The 21,037-nt window shown below is 39.9% G+C and overlaps 1 protein-coding gene across 2 annotated transcripts; it reads right to left on the bottom strand.

Annotated features, from left to right (window-relative positions):
• Positions 1 to 2,437: 2,437 nt before the first annotated feature.
• LOC148870950 (NAC domain-containing protein 53-like) lies at positions 2,438 to 20,268 on the bottom strand. 2 transcript variants are annotated; one of them, XM_088973426.1, is made up of 6 exons: positions 19,454 to 20,268; positions 19,072 to 19,349; positions 18,743 to 18,934; positions 3,680 to 4,165; positions 3,473 to 3,581; positions 2,438 to 3,224 (listed from the first exon to the last, which is right to left on the bottom strand). In XM_088973426.1, the coding sequence occupies exons 1-6, from the start codon at positions 19,611 to 19,613 to the stop codon at positions 2,776 to 2,778; spliced, it is 1,674 nt and encodes a 557-aa protein (XP_088829552.1). In that variant the 5' UTR covers positions 19,614 to 20,268; the 3' UTR covers positions 2,438 to 2,775. The 2 variants fall into 2 exon arrangements, with proteins under 2 accessions (XP_088829552.1, XP_088829551.1); XM_088973425.1 differs by having other exon boundaries at positions 3,680 to 4,168; positions 19,454 to 20,196.
• Between the last annotated feature and the right edge of the window lie 769 nt (positions 20,269 to 21,037).

Below are 21,037 nucleotides of genomic sequence, written 5' to 3'. Positions count from 1 at the left end.
AATTCCACGAAATTGGGATAATGTTTGGAAAGTGATGATGATGAAAACTATGAAGAAAATTAACATTTTTATATTTAAATGAATAAACCTTCTTTGTCATTATCATTGAAAATTGAAAGTTGAATAAATTATGGTGTTGTTTGGTAAGTCTTTTTTGAAAGATTTTCTAGAAAATTTAACCGTCAAAAGACATAATGAGCTTTTACATAAAAATCTTAGCAACCCACAAACCGTTTGGTTGGAGGCACATCTTTCTACAAGAAGACAAGATGAAAAAAGGCAAAAAGCTTTATTTCTGGCTTCCCAAAATAAGTTTGAATCAAGTTTCTCGTGTCTTTTTGGGGCAAAGTCTTTTGGCGGTTAGATCTTCCCTCAACCAAATAGGAAAAGATGAAAACGTGAACTACCGAGCTTCTAAACAGCCAACCTATGTGGAAAGACGCACCAAACAAGGCCATATTTTTTTGTAGGAATGGCAATGGGGCGGGGATCATATTCCCCGTCCCTGACCCCGATTATGAAATTAACCCCCGTCCCCGATCCCTATCAGGGATAAAATTTGTCCTCCATCCCTGATTCTCCAAAATGTTTTAAATAACAGTATTTATTTGAAAAATAAATTTACTTAAAATAAATAAAAATTTTAAATTATAAATAATTTTTTAAATATATTTTGATATATATAATATAAAAATATATATATTTAATATATATAATATAAATAATATATATATATATATATACATAATCAGGGTCGGGGCGAAATAGGGACCTCAATCCCCATCCCCGACCTCAACCCCAATTGGGGATTCCTATAAATCTCATCCCCATTCCTGCCCCACCAAAATAATCCCCATCCCCAACTTCATTGTGTCGTAGAAGTCCAGTCCGTGGAGGATGAGAAAAATTGTCATTCCTAACCTTTTGGGTCCTATAAACAAGTAAAAACTTACCTAACTTTCTGGGTCATAAAGTGAGACATGTATAAAAGAACAGTATTTGTTTTCTTGGAAGTTGGTAGGCAAATGAATGCATTAAGTTTTTCAACAGTACAAGTAATATGAAAGAGGGTGCCACTGGAATATTGACCGGTCAAAACAAGGAAACTGCATGTTTAGCAATACACAAATTGCAACAATATTACCTACCCATGCCAATGAACGAAGTAAATAAAGGTGATGTTTGGCATCAATACTGTTTTTTAAGAAAATGGCGCCCCATAGGTGCCACATCAAAGAAAGTGGTGCTTCAAACAGCACCCTCTTGTTTGATATTGTTTTTTTAGAAAAAATGTTGTTCCAAATCACACTTTAAAAATAGAGAAAGTGTGGTATAAAACAACACCAAATTCAATGTTTTCTAAGAAAATGATATATTTCTACCAGCGGTGTAATGAAGTGGCATCATCTTGAACATTAGATAATAATCAATGTTGAAAACGTTACTGTCAACACGGGTACCAAACAAAACCAGTGCTGTTTTCTTAGAAAATGCCTATATGGCAGCACTAGTTCTAAACAAAAAAATAAGCCCTATTTTCTCAAAAAATGATACTTACAACTCCACATGCTTAGCACTCTTTTTATGAAAAAACAATATAATATTCCTAACACCGATGCCAAACACCTACAAAGTAACACTCCACAGTAAACTCCTCTAATCGAGTACAAATCACTTGCCAACAAAAAAAAATACACTCCAACACCCTACCAAATACAATCTGACACCACACTTTTATGGTGAATCCCAATTATATGGTGAAGATGTGCGGTATCAGATCATATTAGGTTGGAATATGTGCGGTATCAGATCAACTATAATAAGACGTAAACGCCAAGCAACCACACCCAACCGTTTTGCAAATATGATGCCTTCTTGTTACTCTGCAGATGCTCCATCAAAAGTGTTTTCACAAACTAGCATTTGACTTTTCTTTTTTTTCTTTTTTTTGTTCTTAGTCTCCTATACTTGATAAGGCCAAACAAAACAAAATTTTCGTAAGTCTCCTATACCAGGCGCCACAGATGATATCATACGTTGCAAATTCGAGACCCTTGTTGGCACACATCCAAGAAAAGTGTCAGAGAAACAAATGGAGCATCGAATGTTTCCGGATTCAAGCTCATTAATTAATCGGAAGAGCCGACACCATCTGATACAATATAAAGTACTTAATCGCAAATGCCACTCCAATTTAGCAGTGAGATTTTGTGACAATCATAATCCATACTACAATATGACAAAACAATAACCATACCAAAAAGTGGGTAAGATACGAGCCAAGACATGGATGGCCTTGGGAGTATGTCCTATGTCTGGATTCTGACTATTTACATGGTAATTGGTAGTCGGTACTCTCTTCTCTGGCTATATAATATAAATATAGTCAGAGAGGCATGGTCCCTGAAAACTTTAACCAATCAGAAACCCACATGAATTTAGATGAATAACAGTTTGAATTTGGAAGAATAAGAGTTTGATTGAAGAAATACAAGGGGTATCCACGTGAACCACAAGGCAGTTAAACAGTAATCTTGGACAAAACAACATACCCGCACGGGTTTCATGTTGGTTATGAATGAATACAAGGCTTGCAGATGAAAAGTGAAGTCATTTTACGTTTCAAATATTCTTTTGCTTCAAATTCTACCAATAGCCTTAGACCTGCTCCTGCAACACTATTTCTTGAAATTTATGGTCCCCGCCCCGACCATTTATTTTTTGGGGGGGCTGGTGGGGATTCTGACTGTTTGTTCTATCAAGGTTGATAAATTACTACCTGGTATAAATATAGCTTGCAATTTTGAAGCTCACCGAGAGAATAAGGACCCAAAAGAAAATGAAATAGAAACCACCATGTATCATCACTGACCCTGCCTTCCCAGATAGTATGTTAGCCATTGGATCCATGGCAGCAGTACCGCCGATTAACTGTTTGGCCGCTATCATATCACCCCGTGTCATGCCATAAGAAAGGAGAAGATCCACATTATTCTTCCCAAATGAAGAATAATTTCCGGCACTTCTTATTGTCATGCCACTTACTCGTATCATCCCAGCAGTAACATGAACAGGATTAGAAGCTTCAGCTGATGAATTCTGCCCAATAGCTGCTTCTTTCACCGGGAACTCTGCAGCAAATGCAGGAGGTGCATGGATGGAACCCAACATGCGGCTAACACGTTTGACAATGTTACTGTCCCAACCCTCATCGTATTGGACATCTGCACCACAGAAGAGCAAAAAAAATGTCCCTTATGAAGCAAAAAAATGCAGAAAAAGGAAAATAAAAACAACAAAAAAGGAACAGAACTGATTCATGGCATGAGACAGAAAAACCATATTTTGGAAGAACACTTTTATACCATGTATAACAGACTTATCATTTCATTTACCAATTCATGCCATAGCCAGATGCAAATTACAGGGGCAACATCTCAATTATTTAATCTTTCTAAAATAGAATATGTACCTGGTGTGAATTGTGTCGTCTCTGGTTCTTGCTTTGAAGAGGATGCACCATCACTACCTTGTGTCATGGACTTGGGTCTAAGAGGTTCTTCAACAAGTTCTTGTTTCACCTGGCAATAGATAAATTATTAATATTGAAAATTCTTGGTTCCATACGAGTTGAATAAGCAACAGAAACATGGCTCTGAGAGATTTGACGATGGTTTACCTCCTGGCTGAGCACTGATTGGTCCAACATAGAAGACTGAGGATCATTCTCAGTGGCATCAAAGTATACAAGGTATTCATCAAGCATTTCAAAACCTGATGGATCAGCCTTTGATGGATTTCGGAGATCATTAATCTCTATGAATGACCCATCATTAGCCGGTAGGCTATCAGAAGCATTAAAGAACTTCAACTCCTCATTAACAGGGTCATCACCATGGTAACCATCATCAACAGAATTTACAAGATCATCCAGTTCAACAAAATAATCATCTTTGACAGGTGTTGGGTCCGTCTGGTACTCTTCTGGCAAGTCAATGAATCTTTGGTCATCAGGCAACTCTAGCATATTATCCCTCCTGCCCATGCCAATGAAGAGCTTATGATCATCTTTAACGTCCCCAGATTCTTCTAAGTAATCGAAATTATTTCCTGTGTAGACGCTCAATGGAGCAGGAACATTTTCGGATGGCCCAATGCCAGGATCCTGCTAAGATAGAAAAATTACTTAAGTTTAGAGTCATTGTGCACGACTAGAACAATCCAAAAAGGAGTGACACTAGTTACAATGCAAGCAACTTTATCATGTATCATCACCAAGGCAACACAGATAACTCAAAGCTGGGCAGCATAATAGTAATGAACTAATGATCAGAACCAAGGTTCAAAAGTATCATACATATTGGTGTGTATTATATGATATGTATCGGTTCTTGGACCCACTACTGATACAATAAAAAACAAGGAATTAAGACATGTGGCCAGTTTTGAAGGGTAAACCCTTCCTAGAGATATCCTGTCTCAATCCTTGAAACTTAAAAAAATTAAATTAAATTAAATCAAATGCGTCTATTGATATTAACGGTTGCTCAAATTCAAGAACTAACATGAAATGTATCACCATCCATATTGATTGATGCCATATTTTTTTTGGGGATTAGTAACATTGATTTGAATTATATTAGAGAAAAAACAAAATATATACATAACAAACAGGCATCCCTTGGAGAGAACCTCAGGATCTGCTACCCACACCTACCTGCAAGACACTGTAGCCAGATATCAGGAACATCTCCCATAGTTCTATATTGTCATTCATAGAGAAACATTGCCGACATACAGCAGTAGTGTGGGTAGCATTCTTGTGGGTAGCAGATCCAGAGTTCTTGGAAAGAGAGAGAAGCAGTACCCCTCCAAACAAATTAATCTCAAATTACAATTGGGCCCAAAACAATTGATACATGTTAACCCCCTCCTGTCTAGCTAATGTATCAAGCTACCCCAGTGGCCGACCTTTGGACCCACTAAATCCTTGTAATTATATTCCTTCAAGTCATTTGGTTTCCTTAATTTCATCTTTATAAACCCATAACACTTTCTATATTTCTTAACCATCCTGTCACCACCTTTGACCTTCAATGATTAGTCTTGTCCGTGTTCATCTCTCTTGTCAATTGCACACCTTGAAGTTAACTTCTGCCCTTAGTGAACCCCAACCCTAATTGGTCCAGAAAGTAAAGCTACAATATTACCATCTTTATCTCTGAATACTCCACCTACACCTAAAGGTCCCGGCTTATATCAATGCTTAACTTTATGAAACCTTCTTCCAGAGATGACCAAGAGCTTTGCAACTGCTTCTTCTTTGAGTATCTTGCCACCTCCCATTTCTCCAAACACATTGACTGATGTCATTGTGCATTGTAAGTTCATGTCTAAGACAAATAAACTCGGTAAAAGTAACGTACTTGAGGAGAACAGAAACCCTAGATTTATGGCCATAAAATGTTATAACAACATCAACAACTTGTCACTTTGTCAGTCATTCCATATAAAAGAAATTCCACAAATTGGTAAGGAATTTTATAAAGGCAGAGACTATGAAGTGATTCTCATCACTACTATTACTTCCCTGTCTTTTTTATCAATAGTACGAGAATTTTATTAAAGAAATGAAAAAACAGTACAAGGCTTAAAGAGAGGTGTGAGGTGCACCTCCCAAACTAAAAGAAAAAGCCCTTTCATGAATCAGGTAATCTATTTGCACTGTACAAAAGATCCTTTATCATCATCCCTGATGCTGAAGAGTCAGCAATATGATTTAGATCTCTCGGTATACATCTGAATCTACAACTTATAGACGCTGAAATGCCTAAAATTTCATGGAGAAAATGAACCAGCCTCCAAGGCTCATACCCATTCGATTTAACCCAACCAATAACAATCTTGGAGTCACCTTCTATTGAAATGAGATCAACTTGGAGAACTTTAGCTATTTGAAGACCCTTGAGAAGAGCTTTTAACCTCAACCTCTGAAGCATCAACCACCTTGACTGGGCCACTAAAAGCCCATTGCAAGCTACTATCTGGACTCAACAGGACTATTCCAGCAGCAGGATTCTATTGATCTTTTCTTAAACTACCATCAAAGCACAGAATATAAGTGTTAGGGGTTCTTGGAGAGAGGAGCATACTGAACTGAGGAGTAGGAGAATGCAGAATTTCCAGAAGATTCAATATCACCCAGGTTGACGCCTGTGAAGGTCTTCTGAGCCAACATCCAGGAGTTAACCAAGGTTGTTATGTCTTCTCAAAACTTCTATAGAAGAGCATTTATTTTCAAAGATTCTTTTGTTGCATTCTTCCCAAATGCCCCTACATAACAGCATAAATTACTGCCTACCAGTAGATATTACCTCTTTTCCCAAGTTTGCTGTCTTTCCATTGATGGACAAAATCACAAACATGATCGGGAGGGGCCCAATAAAAGCTGTTATCCCTGACCTCCAGGAAGTGTTCTCAAATACTGCACGCCACTGGATGGTTTATGAAAAGATGCCTGATGGATTCACCATCCTGAAGGCACATTATGCATACATGAGAAGAAATGTGTAGCTGTCCTTTACCTTTTTTTTCTTTGAATATGGTCATATGTGTTTATGTTGCCACAAGCTGCTTCCCATATAAAGAAAGCAATTCTGGGAGGGACAGAAGAGAACCAGATCTTTCTGTCCAGGAAAGAGGGCATAGATCCAGCAATCATCCTTTCATAGTAGGATTTAGTAGTGAACTTCTCATTAGGGATGTTAAGGAGGATAACTCAGCCAATTCAGGTTCAGTAAGGGCTCTACAGTCATTGAAATTATGGGCTAAGCCATTTTTTTCTCTAATGAGGATACAAGAAACCAAGGCTTGCTTGTCCAAGACAAGGGGAAAGAGATTGGGGAAGGACCCGCTAAAGGGTTGAGTCTCCCATTACAGATCAGTCCAGAATTTAATTAGATTTCCATCTCCAAGTATTGCTTGCTCTGCAGCAGGAATCCCATCTTTCATTTTGTTCTTAAGACAAAATACAACATGGAAATAATTATGTTAGACCACTCGTTGTTCCTTTTTAGGATATCCAACTTCAACAGATCATTTCACCTCATGGATGACTACCTCTTGACTGTTGTCAGTCAGTGTCACTCTTAACTTCACCCAGCCACACTGAATTTAATATGGTCACTTCTAGAATTAACATTAGATATCTCAAAACATCCCTATCACTAACAAACTGATTTTAAGTTCACTTTGCTTTTTAATTGCCAACAATCTGCTCCCAAAGCATAGGAGCACTTATAACCACCCCTTTTAATTTTGATTGTGTCTTGACCATGGAATACACCAAAAGCACATATCCACTTCATTCACTTCGATGATTCAGTGCTTTGAATAAACACTGGAGGCAGGCACATGCCTGGAGACACGCACAGTGGAAGTGTATAGGTGCTTGAGGTGTATGCCACCAGTATAGAGACGTACACCTTACATGCTCTTACCTTTTAAACTAGTTTTTTATAATAAAAAACTATAAATAATAGTGGGGAAACCATTTTATTGTGTTCCCCGTTATATATTATATTAACATAATATAAAGAACGGAACCCAATTACAATAAAATGTTTTTTATTTATTTTCAAGGGTTACACAGCGGGGGTAGCCCATCCCCCAACCTAAGTCAAGGCGGGATTCAATCCCAAGTCTCCACTATGACCAGCAGGAAACCTTACCAACCCGCTGGTTGGCACCTTGCTATTACAATAAAATGTTATAAATAAAAAGGGGACACCATAGTTCTGATTTCATTTTAATGCATTATATTCACTCAAACGTTGTCAAGGTGATGCCTTGGCAGGCTTCTCTTTCTTATTAAACCTCCAAAATTTGTTTATTGTAATATCATAACAAAGCATAATATAAAGAAATGGAGCCACCATATTATAGTAAAGGAGTCTCTATAAATGACCTTAACAGGGACGCTGGTATTTTCCTTTCTCCTCCCCCCATCCACAGGGCAATCCTAGAGAAGCTGGTATTGGAGGAGTATTAACGGATAAAAATGGGAACATTTGCTGGGTGTACAGTGGGCCGATAGGCATAGCTGACTCTACAAGGAAGAAGTGCTGGCTGCACTTACAGTAATCCGATTAATCAACAGAGCATTCAGAATTTATCCATACAGGGAGACTCGGCTAAAACTATAAAGTGGTTAGGTCCATTAGGAAGACAGGAGGTTGGGCCGTGGGAGACTCAATCATTTTCTGACAGAGGTAAGGGATCTATTGGCAGCTTCAAATGCAAACCTGTGCTGCATTCCAAGGGAACTCAATGCTCTTGCAGCTGGGTTAGCAAAATTAGGTGCTGTTTTAAAAGTTCTGTACCGTGATAAGATCCCTCCGGTGTAATTTTCAGGAGTCCCCATTGAGCGAGAAGCAGCCACCACTCGCAGGAAAGAAACCCAGCCGCAGTGGAGCGGCAAATCAGAACTGGGCATGGGCCCCAAGCTCTAAGAAAACAGGCAGCTCCCTAGAACAGCACATCCCGAGGTTCAAGAAGCACCCGACGACAGTGGAGTCAGGGTATTCTTTCATTCCAGAGACGGTAAATCAGGAGGTTACAGACCCTTTTGAAGATTATGCAACAGAGGAAGAAAGCAGTTCAGGATCAGATTTGAAGGTTGCTCAAGTATCGGAAGTGTGGAACTTAAAAAAAAAAAAAACAAATCACTCAGTGTTGATGAGAGCTTACACACAGAGCTGTTGTTTTTGGAAAATGATGGCTTTGAAATTACAGATTCAGCCCAGAAGAAGCACTCTCAACTACCCAAGGAAATGGAGTTTACCGCAGCTATTAAAGAGGAGAGGCAGGGGATACCAGTTCCTAAATATGCTTCCAATTCACTAGAGCAGTACGGCATCGATAGAGGACTAGAGGAACAGAACACATCTCGGTCACCGATCACAGAGTCATCAATCAGGGGACAACACCTAAAGACGGATTCTGATGCAAGGACTAAAACAACATTGATTGAACACAATGGAAACCCACAATCACCTATTCTGGAAGGATTAGCCGTGACCTTACCCTCATGTGTCGTCTCTCCAGTGCCCCCTTCCCACAACCTTTCGGGTAATCTTGTCAATTTGTTTTTTGATATTGATGTGGGTTTTGTGCCTGGAACAGGTACCTATGCAGCTCAACTTGAAGCAGCAGCCATGGATGGACAGTTTTTAAGTGGGGACGGGGGGGCAAAGAACAAGCGGAAGAGGTGAGGAAGAGGAATTAGATAAGATCTGGGATCAGATCTGTATGTATTTGGAGGAGTACAAGAAAAAAGAAGAAGTGGTAGGAAAATATGAGGCTCAAGAAGTTTTAGTAAAAACAGGGGTTCAAAGCAGCAAAAAAGTTGGGGATGAATCAATCTTGGGAAAGATGCAGTGGGAGGAATCACAGAGGATTTGGGGACAGATTTGTACTTTCCTTGAGGAGTATAGGCAAAAAGAGGAATCTTTGGAGGAAAATCAAGGAATTGTGGAAGGGCGGAACATAACAAAAGCAGTCTTAAGTAGATCTGGAACAATAAACAACTGAAGGAAGAAGAAAAGATCAGAGGTGGAAAAGGAGATTTAGAATTTAGCGGAAGAGGGGAGGGAAGGAAAGCCTCCAAGTAGAGGGGCCTGACCTCAGAAGGGGAAGTCATCACTTGGAATGTGAGGAGCCTGGGGAGTGCTAGGAAAAGAAGGCTTATTAAGGACCTCCTTAAAAGAGAAAGGCCGGATATAGTGATGCTACAGGAAACCAAATTAGTTGATATTGATAGAAGATGGGCAAGAAGCATATGGAAATATAGAGGAATAAATTGGGTTTCAGCACCTTTTTGGAGAGAGGATACAGTGGAGGTTTTGGAGGAGCTAATAGGTAATTTTTCAGTGTCGTTAAAATTCAAGACGGTAGAGGATGGATTTACTTGGGCACTAACTAATGTGTATGGACCAAGCACCTATAGAGAAAGGAATTATTTTTGGGAAGAACTTTATGGGATTCAAGGGATTTGGAATGGCCTGTAGTGCTTGTGTGTGTGTGTTGGGGGGGGGGGGGGATTTCAATGTAATTCATTTTACGAATGAATCAAACAACCCCCAACAGGTCGTGAGCTGAAGGAACTCCCATTGTTGCGAGCCCTCTATACTTGGTCCAACTTTCAAGAGACACCAACCTACTCCAAGTTAGATAGGTTCCTTTTCAATCAAAGCTGGGAAAACAAGTGGGAGGACTTAATAACAAGAACTCTACCTAGAGTCACATCTGACTATTGCCCCATTGGCATAGGACAGGAGTGGTTTAGGCAAGGACCCCAACCCTTTAGGTTTGAAAACATGTGGTTAACTCACCCGGATTTCTTAAAGAAGGTTGAGGAATGGTGGAGAGAAGACCTAAGGGGGGTGAAGTGGAAAGGAGTAAGATTTCTTAAAAAACTAAAAAGTTTGAGAGCACATGTGAAGGATTAGAATAGGGAGCATTTTGGAAGAATAGAAGAATTGAAGTCCTCTTTGATGACCCAAATAGAGGAATTAAATGCGAAGGAATCCCAAAGAGTCATAAACTCTCAAGATAGAGATCGGAGATGGAAACTGAAAAGAGAGTCAGATGAAGTCATTTTGAGAGAAGAAATTTCTTGGAGACAGAAGTCTAGATGCAGGTGGCTCAAGGAAGGAGATAGGAACATTAAATTTTTTCATAAACTAGCCAATGGAAGGAGAAGGAAAAAACTAGTTTCCAAACTGGAAGTGGATGGACTAGTCCTTGATTCCCAAGAGAGGATAGCCAATTGTCTTGTTGACCATTTCAAATCCATATTAAGGAAGCACCTAGGTCCTAGTGTGGAGTTGGAAGGTGTGACCTAGCAGAGGCTTCCAAAAGAGAGTAGAAATTGGCTAGAAAGGAATTTTGAGGAGGAAGAAATAAGAAAAGTTGTCTTCTCCATGAACAAATCTAAAGCACCAAGGCCAGATGGTTTCACAATGGCTTTCTTTCAAGATTGTTGGGACATAATCAAGGAAGACTTGATTGAGGTCTTCAAGGAATTTGAGGATAATTCAGTGATTAGTCATGGAGTTAATGCTACTTTTTAGCCTTAATTCCCAAGAAGAAAGAGGCCAAGCATCCAAAGGACTTTCGACCTATTAGTTTGGTGACTAGTGTATACAAGATTATGGCTAAGGTCTTATCTTTGAGGATTAAAAAGGTGCTTCCTTGTCTTATCATCCAAGCCCAAGGAGCTTTCATTCAGGGGAGACAAATAGTAGATCAGATCCTAATAGCAAATGAATGTGTGGAGGAGATGAGGAGATCGGGTCGTAAAGGTTATGTTTGTTTACTAGATCTTGAAAAGACTTACGACCTAGTGGATGGGGGATTATTATTACCTGTCCTAGTCAATGAGGTAGTTAGCTAGCACGGGTCTGAGACAAGGTGACCCCATGTCACCTTTCCTATTCACTTTAGCTGTTGATGCTTTTAGTAGACTTCTCTTAGAAGCGGATAGGGCTGGGTCCTTAAGAGGGTGGAGAATAGGTGGAGATAGAGTTTCAGTAACCCATCTTCAATTTGCAGACGACATAATAATCTTTTGTGAAGGTTGTGATCTGATGGAGGTAAGAAATCTGAAGGATTTGATAATTCACTTTGAGAGGGCCTCGAATTTGAAGATAAATTTTGAGAAAAGTTGTATTGTGGGAATAAATTTGTGTAGAGAGGAGATGGAGTTTATAGCAGCCTCATTAGATTGCACATGGTCTCAGTGGCCTCTATCCTACCTAGGACTTCCCTTAGGTGCAAATCCAAAGGAAAGTAGGTTCTGGAACCCGGTGGTGGAAAAGTTTGAAAAAAGATTGACAACTTGGAAGAGAAACTATATTTCCCTAGGGGTAGAATTACTCTGATTAAAGCAACTTTAGCCAGCTTGCCTTTATGCTTCCTGTTAGTCTTTAGAATTCCTAAAAGGGAGGCAAAGAGGTTGAAAAAACTGATGAGGGACTTCTTATGGGAACCTGAGGAAGAGAAAAAAGATCACTTGATTAGGTAGGAGGTGGTGAGTAGAAGCAAAAATGGAGGCCTAGGCTTAGGGAATGTAGTGAGTAAGAATGAAGCTCTTTTAGGTAAGTGCCTTTGGAGGTGGCCCTTGGAGAGGGAGAAGTTGTGGCATGAAGTAGTGAAGAATATCCATGGCTATTCTGAATCAGGTTGGGACGCGGAGGTATCCCGAAGTGCTCACAACACCTTGGAAGGCTATTTATGGCATTCTCCCAAAGTTCCTCAAATTTGTAAGGTATGATGCTTGTTCTGGAAACTCCATTCTTTTTTGGAAAGATATTTGGGTGAGCACTCAACCCCTAAAAGACCGCTTTCCTTCTCTCTATTCCATCTCTCTCTTTAAAAAGAAACCAATTTCATGGTTTCTTTCTCCCCTGGTTCGCCCTTTGGATTTAAACTAGAATTTTGGGTTTCGAAGAGGGTTAAGGGATGAAGAAATTCTTTGTGTTTCAGAGTTCTTGTTGCTTCTAGACTCAGTGTGCCTAGACCCCCCCCCTAACCTAGATAAAAGGGTTTGGTCTCTAACCTCGGTTGGCTCCTTCACTTGTGCTTCTTTCTTTAAAGCCCTCTACTCCAATCCCTCCTCTCAGGTGTTCCCTGTTAAAGAGGTCTAGTCAAGGCCAATTCCTCCTAAAATAGCAGTGTTCTGTTGGGTAGCCTACTTGGGTAAGATCAATACGGTGGAAAACTTCAAAAGAAGAAACCTTACTTGTGCTTGTCCCCAAATTGGCGCTTCTTGTGTAAAGTGAAGGGTGAGGACTGTAACCATTTACTGATATCGTGCTCTTTTGCTGCCAATATTTGGAACTGGGTTGTTGCACTATTTGGGTGCAGGTGGAACTTGCCTTCCAAAGTAAAGCTGCTGTTCATTCCGGTTGCCTTTGGGAGATTGACAAAAAGAGGGAAGCTAATGTGGAAATGTATCAGAGTCGCTACCTTGTGGACTTTATGGGAGGAGAGAAATGCTAGAATATTTCAAGAAAAGGAAAGAAGTCTTGCTGAAATTAAGGAATGCATAATGACAAGGATAGTCTCGTGGCTAAAATCTTCACACTTGTTGGAAGATTACTCCTTTGATGACTTAAGGAGAAACTGGGCAGCAGTGGCTTCTACAGTCTCCACAAAGAACAAATCACAAGCTGAATGGGAATCCCCACCGGATGGAGTGGTAAAACTGAATTTTGATGGTAGCTGCCAAGGTAACCCAGGGCCATCTGGAATAGGAGGGATTCTGAAAGACAAAGATAGCAACATGTCTTTATTTTCAGGACCAGTGGGTGTTGGTGATTCTGTAAGGGCAGAGATACTAGCAGTGGTACATGGTATGCAAATGGCCAGTCAACTTGGAGTGAATAATTTGATAGTAGAAGGGGACTCCAAGGTAGTAGTGAGCTGGTTGACAAGTCCAGAGACAGCTTGTTGGGGCTACAGGGATCTGTTAAAGAAAGTTAAATGGCTGACAAGGAATATGTCAGTCAGGTTTCAGTGGGTCAGCAGATCAGCAAATGCAATGGCTGATTCTTTGGCCAAGCAAGGGGTGTCAAGGGGAGATCTGTTTTGGGCCACTTTGTAACTGTGTTGCAGGCTTTTGTCTGTTTAGTGTTTATGACTCAGTCCTAGGGGGAGGTAACACCTCATGCCTCTTCCTAGGCTGAATGTACTACTATTTTTTGAATTAATAAAACTACTCTCATTTATCCAAAAAAAAATGAAATCAATTAACTTTTCACAAAAAAAAAAATAAAAGAAAAAGGGGCCACCATAGCTTAGATGTTTTTTAATGCATTACATTCATTCGTAGTTATCATTTGTCTAGGTCGGATAAAAGTGAGGCCACCACAGTTTTGATTTCTTTTAATGCGTTGCATTTATTTTTAATGATTTGAATTCCTGGACGTGGCTGTCTGCACTGTCAGGATCCCCGAATGGAGAAACAAATTCAATAAGGAGGGAAGAGATTATGAAGCAGTGATGAAGAGAAATGGAAGAGGTTGGTTTATTGCTTTCACAGAAAAATCGACAGATTTAAGAATGAGGTATATCTGTGTTCCAATGGGATCCCAGAGAAAGGGATGGGTTTCGATTGCAGAGACATTTCAGGGTATCTTTGGAGGAAGGAAAAATCAAAGATCGAAGGGAAAGGCCTGAATAGAATGATTTCTAAAGGATACGAAGCTGAAGAGGAGATCGACAAGTTCTCATTGGTGGCAAGATTGACGAGGGTACCAAAGATAGTTATGAGTGATGAAAAGGAGAGCTGGAAGAAAAAAACTGATATTAACAGCCGCAGAGGAGGTTGGGGACTGGAAACCGATTACGGAGATTCTTAGGACCAAATTAAACACTCATACCAGGAAAGCAATCGTCGAACTTGAGGAAGACTTAGTCGAGTTGCAGACCTTAGAAACAATTGCGGGTCCAGTATCTGTGGAGCATTGGTTCCCATATTGTAACGGAAAACATATCGCGATCGATACTGTTACGCTGAAGCTGGTGGGCCTTCCTTTCAATCTCTGGGTGGTAAGAACCCCAACAGTGGTGGAATCCTAAGGTCCTTTAGTAACTCGCAGGATAATCCCAGCAAATCTTCATCTAAAATTAGCGCTGACAATTCGAGTTTGATGCAAAGGAAAATGGGAGATGCTGAATGTTTAAGAGATCGAGCCAAAAGCTCGAGAAACCCTTTGCGTTCACAGGATGAGGCTTACAGGGGCTCAGAGCATGCGATCTCAGGGGACAACATCTCAGGTTCTGTAGTCGCAACTCCATCGGCTACCCCTGTTCAGGGCTGTCCTTTGAAGATTTCTTACTGCCCGAAAGAAATAATATTGAAGAAAACACAAGCCCACAACACTGAGGAATACAAAAGTAGGGTGAAAATTTGGTCCAAGAGAAGGAAGGGAGACAAGAGAAAGCTTCCTGGGCTTAGCAGACCAAATTTTAAAAAGAGTGGTCTAACAGGAAGTAGATTTTCGAACAAGGCCAAAGAAAAAAAAAAGTTGAAGAGTGGATTTGGGTGATAACCAATTTTGATGAAAATGGTAAGAAGAGGATCATACGTGGAAAAGGAAAGACTTTCGACAACTACCCATGTCTGCCTTTGACTAGTGATGTCAAGCAGTTCCCTCAGATCAATAAGGAGATTGACGGGATTCGTGGTTTCTCCAAGCCGAAGTTGTAGCTGAATTGACCCTAGAGGATAGATATGAATTGAATTTTCCTGTCTCTGCAGAATCAGAGAGGTGGAAAGGGTTGGAGGAGAAAGTTCGGAAAAGATATGATAGGGTTGAAGCAGAACTGGAGAATGAAGGTGAGGATACAGCAAAGGAAAAGTCTGGTGCTGAAGAATTACCTGAAGAACAGGGTGAAAACCTTGTACAGGACAAATTACCTTTTAAGGAGGTTATGGTTGGAAGGATGGGCATTGATTTGGGTAGAGGGAGCAATTTCCAGGAGGAGGAACAGACTTTTGAAATGACCAATAAGAAGCCACGTAATGGGAGAAACCATAACATTGTTCATGTGACAGATTTTTTCAAGGCTAAAACTTGGCCTGGCAGGGGTAGGACTGACAAAAAAAATACAAATGGGTGTACAAGAGGAAAGGAGTAAGAGGCAATGGGACCATCTTGTACAGTTCATAGGGAGGTAACAAAGCAAAGTCAGTCTTTGGTCCCCCCACAGACGAAGGAACAGCAGTAAAGGGAGATAAGCGGGGTCGAGCCTGATCCTGGTGTGAACAAGTTGTCGCAAAGTAATGTTATTATTGATGGAGAGTCAGATGTTGTAGCTCTCCAGGGACTAATGGGGAGAGAGGCTGCAATTGAGAGAACAGAAGAAGAAAAACAAGGAGAAGGAGAAGCTTCAAAGACTGGGGACGGGATTAGAGAGAGAGAAAGAGCAGAGCAGATTCACAAGGATCAAGAAGTCAATGATTTAGTATAAAATGGGAAGGTGTATTAAAAAATTGGTGGAGAGAGAGGTTGAGATAGAAAAGTCTCTAGGTTTAGTTTTTTGGGGAGGGGAAGGCTTTGCAAAAATAGCCTTTGAGATGTTTGAAAAAAAAAGAAAATAAAAGAAAAAAAGAAAAAGGAAGAGTATTTAGAAAAAGTCAGGACGAGATTGAGTGATCTTGGGACTGGTGGGAAGATAGGGAGATGGGGAGGAAGATGGGGCTCCTTACAAAATATCACGACTGCATATAAGAGAAGGAAGGAAGGAGGAGAATGGGTGGACCGTTGAATATTCGATAGGAGGATTGAGCAATCTGGGCAAGACTCCAAAGATGACCCCATTGGAAATTTCTGGAACTTCCTTGATTTTTAGCCTTGTAATGCAGAATCATTATTCATTTAAGCTTTGAGAATGTATTTGGTATGTCATCTAGACATCCAAGGGTGATAGGATGTAATCTTTTCTTTTTAATGAAATTTTTACTTGATTCTTCAAAAAAAAAAAAAAAAACAAGATCTCAGCTCTTAGTCAAGTCCCTTCTTTGATTAGGCCTGTGTAGCTCAAAAAAAGTGTTACCTGAAACATCCTCAAAAGTAACACCCACACCTTAAGGCCCTTTTTTTCTATTCATGGTGCTACACAACGGGGTGGCTCATCCCCCAAACCCATAATCTTCCTATACCCTGGTGAAGGCAGGATTCGATCCCAACACCTTAAGGCTCCAGGTTTCCAAACAAGCAGCCATCAAAACTTTAGATTTATTTGACCTTCCTCTAGCGGTACCCATCCTTGCTATGATATTCTTCTTTATAAAACATAACCGGCCATCACTTGACAGAATCCTCTTAAGGATAGAATCCATGGATACTCTTTCATTCTTCATGCAGATCTATTGAATAACTCTCATTATAAATTTATAACTACATGTCTTGATCAAAATACTGTGACCTTGCTAGTTTCTTGAGCTTCTCTCTTTCCACACACACACACACCACAAAGTGATTGAACTTGTGCAGAAACTCTATAACTAAAGCTTCAAAAAAAGTTGGGAGGGGGGCCAAGGACCCCCCACAGTATAATGTAGCTCCACCCCTGGTTGGGATAAGGCTTAGATGATGATGATGACTTCAGAAGGTTATATCATTGGGCAACAAAATCAAGGACAGTGTAGTCCAATATATTTGATATTAAATGACAAGAAAGGAATAGATGGTTGGCATTTTCACTACCTGTTAAGCATGAGAACCACACACGAGGTAGGAGATTCGAAGGTATTTATCACCATTAAAGCATGTCACAATTATTGAGTATCTTCAAAGTGGCTTCTCAACAAAAAGTGTTGATCTTTGGTGGAGCACGATTGCCCCACAAAGCATTAAAGGGAGAAGGTTAGGGGCACAATGAGAAACATCAATGATTTGAAGAAGAACAAGAAAAACAACCCAAGGCATCAAGACCAAACTAAATCTTCTTAGATGGATGTACTGATGGATCATTTGATTGGCAAAAGGATCTAAATAAGGAGTTGTATAAAAACGATGTACTCACTTCAGAAACTGGGGCATTTTCCTAGTGAAAGAAACTGTGCAAATGATGGTGTCCTGTCATAACAGTCAACCTGCACCTTTTCCTTGGATAAGTAACAGAACAAAGAGAAACTTTATTTAGCAAAAAATATCGAGCAATTACAAAGAAAAAAAAAAGGACAGAAAAAGATTGGGAAAAAACTCGCGCAGCTAGAAACCATCAAGCGCCAAAACTATTACATTTACCTGCCTCCCACATCAGAACTCAGGACCAGTATATTAAGCCTATTAGTCCATTCCACAATTAGGCAATAAGCACGAGAGTTAGCAATAGTTAGGGAATAAGCAAGAGAATTAGCATCAGTAGGTATTCAACCAATCAAGAGGTTCAATCTAGATACCAACAACCTAGCTTCTCTTATGCTCAGTTTGGAAGGAGTACAAATGCAAATATGTTCAGTGCAAATATATATAAAATAATATAAAATACAAGGTTTTGCACTCTACATATTTGTACTTGTACTCCTTCCAAACTGAGACTTATGTGGTGAAGATGAACCCAAGGAGCATATCCGTTACCCTTGAATCATCCTATTAAAATTTGCAAGTCTCATATTTCCAAATATTCATAGACCATCTATTGCAATACCAGCTAGTCACCATGATATAAAGCACGAAGATCAAGAAAGCTAGCCAACAAAGCTGTTCAACTGAGAGCTAATTGCATATGCAATCGGTTTACTTGTATTAAGATCCAACACGATAAACTCCCTCTCCTCGTCACCTTGTTTGTACAAAGTCCAATATCTCCTATATCCAAGTTCCCTAGGACTCCACATCCAAAACTAATTCCATTTGTCATGTATTTCTCTATGGAATTATTCACTTTATCTCGTTTCCATCAATAGAGTAAAAAAAACTTATATGGTTACAGTGGCAGTTGCAACTCAAAGAGATTATAATACAATTCATATTTAAACCAAATGAAGGATCATTTTTTTATGAACAACCAAGAAGAAGAGCATAACAGTAAAGCAAATACCATTATAACCATCATGAATAACATGACAAAATGACTTAGTGCTTTCCACGATTTACTGCACTCCAGTTAAATTATTCAACAAGTACAATAAATGAACAAGATAAACTGGTTATCAAAAAGTACATACCTGTTCAATGTTATCATTGTAGTATATATCATCCCCACCATTAAGCAATGCAAAGTCCCCAATCTCAGCCTGTGGAACCAACATATTCTCATTATCATCCCACTCATCCTCAATAAATGGCGCCCCGTACTGCTCTCCATTCTTGGGCCCTGAACCGCTCTTCTGAAAAATTCTACATAGCACATATGCATCCTACACAGCAAAAACAATTCAATCAATCAATTTCCACAAAACAAGAAAATCCAACAAGGATAAAAGGACAGACAGACAGACAGATAGACATAATCATCCAGTCTTTGTAGCCTGTAAAAGTCCGATTACTAACTTACCTGTTGAACTCCCGCTCGCTCCAATTCTTCGTCAACGAGTCTGTACTCATGCATGACCCAATTGGTCCGCTCTCCACGAGGAGCCCGCCCAATATGGTAAACAAGGGTCTTTTTCATCCCGACCGTCCGGTTATTCCGTCGGACAGGTCGGTCTTTACCGGTGGTCTTCCAATACCCCTGGTCCGTCGCGCGATTCGTCCTTGACCCATTACCATATTTCTTATCGAGGGCACCAAAGAAGTACCATTGCAGGTCTCTGGTCTTCAGCTTCGACAGACCTAAAGAATCAAAGAAATCAGCAGAAAGACAATAAAATGAAAATAAAAAAAAAAAGACCATTAAAGAATAGATTGGAAGGCGATATGTAAAAGAAGTAGCAAACCTGGAAGATCCCAAGGCTCGGATTTGTAAACATCGATTTCGGAGATGGCGTCGAAGCGAAAGGGCTTTCCCAATACCTTGCGCTTCAGGTAGTAACTCACGAGTTCTTCGTCGGTAGGGTGGAATCGGAAACCAGGAGCGAGTGCTGCTTCGCCTCCCATCGGAGAAAATCAATCTCTTAGGTGCAGAAAGAGAAGGTTAATTTCCGAAGAATTGGAAATTGGGGGAACTGGGGGAATTGGGGATTCGAAAACAAATACGAAAAGGAACTTGAGAGAGAACACAGAGGATTCAATCGATATCGGGTAAATTAAACAAAGCTTCTGTCGTTCTAACAGCGTTGAATCTCAACATGCTCGGAGTCGGAGCTTTCAAGGTAGATAGAAGAATATAAGGGAAACGAAAATGATGTATATGATCAATCTTCTGTTTTTTCTTTCGCTTCTCTGCGCTGACTAGTGGCTACTGAGGTTAGTTCTCTCTGTGTGGCAGGTAAAAGTAAAAGGGTCGATCAATCCATTCATTTATTGTGGGAGTTGGCGATTCGGTGCAGAATTAGAAAAAGCGTTGGATTGGCATCTGAAGAGAATAATGACGATCCGTCGGCGGAATGTTTTATCTGATCCGGTCATCCAAATCGATCGTCGGCAGCCGTCGTTACGCGTGGCCAGCTCTCAACTTCTTCTCTTCCTTCCCCATTCTTACGTCTCGTCGTCCGTCAGGTCAGACAATGAGTTCAGACCTGAAGAAACGTGGAGTTTGACGGAAAGGTGAACGAAGAATTCTACGCTACACGACCTTTGAGTCTTACACGTCAGAGCTTAGGTGTTGGCTTAAGGTTTATCAAAGTTACACTTCACACTGTACTTATGAGGCATCTGTTAGTCTACGTGGCAGGACCTCAACTGCTTAGATTAGGTCAGTGATAGAACCGGAGGTGCCCAGAAATTCGGACGGGTTGGTCGGGATCAGAAATTGGACCGGTTCAGTTCAGTCAATGAAGCGATCTCATGAAAGAATCAGTAAAACTGGATGAACCAAACCAGATGGTTTAACCATGAAACAAGGCAAAACGATGCTGGTCAGTGGTCACTACTCACCACTATAGCCTATAGGGGAGGGCTGCTAATGAATCGAACTCAGTCGGATCCAAATTTGGTTCATTAGTATTCAAATTTGAATCGGATTTTATCCATCGTATCATATCGGATACGACTTCGGTTATAATCGAATAACAAACGCAAATAGTAGAAACAAATTAACAAAAAATCAAAATAGTATATCTTATTAATAATATGAACTAAAAGTTGCTCAAATGTTGTATTTCATGAATAAAATTAATTGAAAAAATTTTGGAAGATTTAAATCATCTTTATTAATAAATACAATATAAATTTTAAATATAATAATATACATGAATATATAGAGAGAGAGAGAATTTTTTTTTTTTTCTTTTGAAGAGCTAGAGGGGGTATCTCGTAACCCCAACCCTGGTGCAGGTAGGATTTGATCCCAAGTCTCTACTACAATCAATATGAAACTTTACCAACCAGCAGATTGACACATTGGATAGGGGTGAATCCAT

Source organism: Nelumbo lutea, chromosome 2, assembly GCF_056320005.1.
Source record: "Nelumbo lutea isolate HS-2025 chromosome 2, American lotus-T2T, whole genome shotgun sequence".
NCBI classification, from domain to species: domain Eukaryota; kingdom Viridiplantae; phylum Streptophyta; class Magnoliopsida; order Proteales; family Nelumbonaceae; genus Nelumbo; species Nelumbo lutea.
The sequence above is the reverse complement of the archived record's forward strand: the minus strand, read 5'-3'. Positions and strand labels throughout refer to the sequence as shown.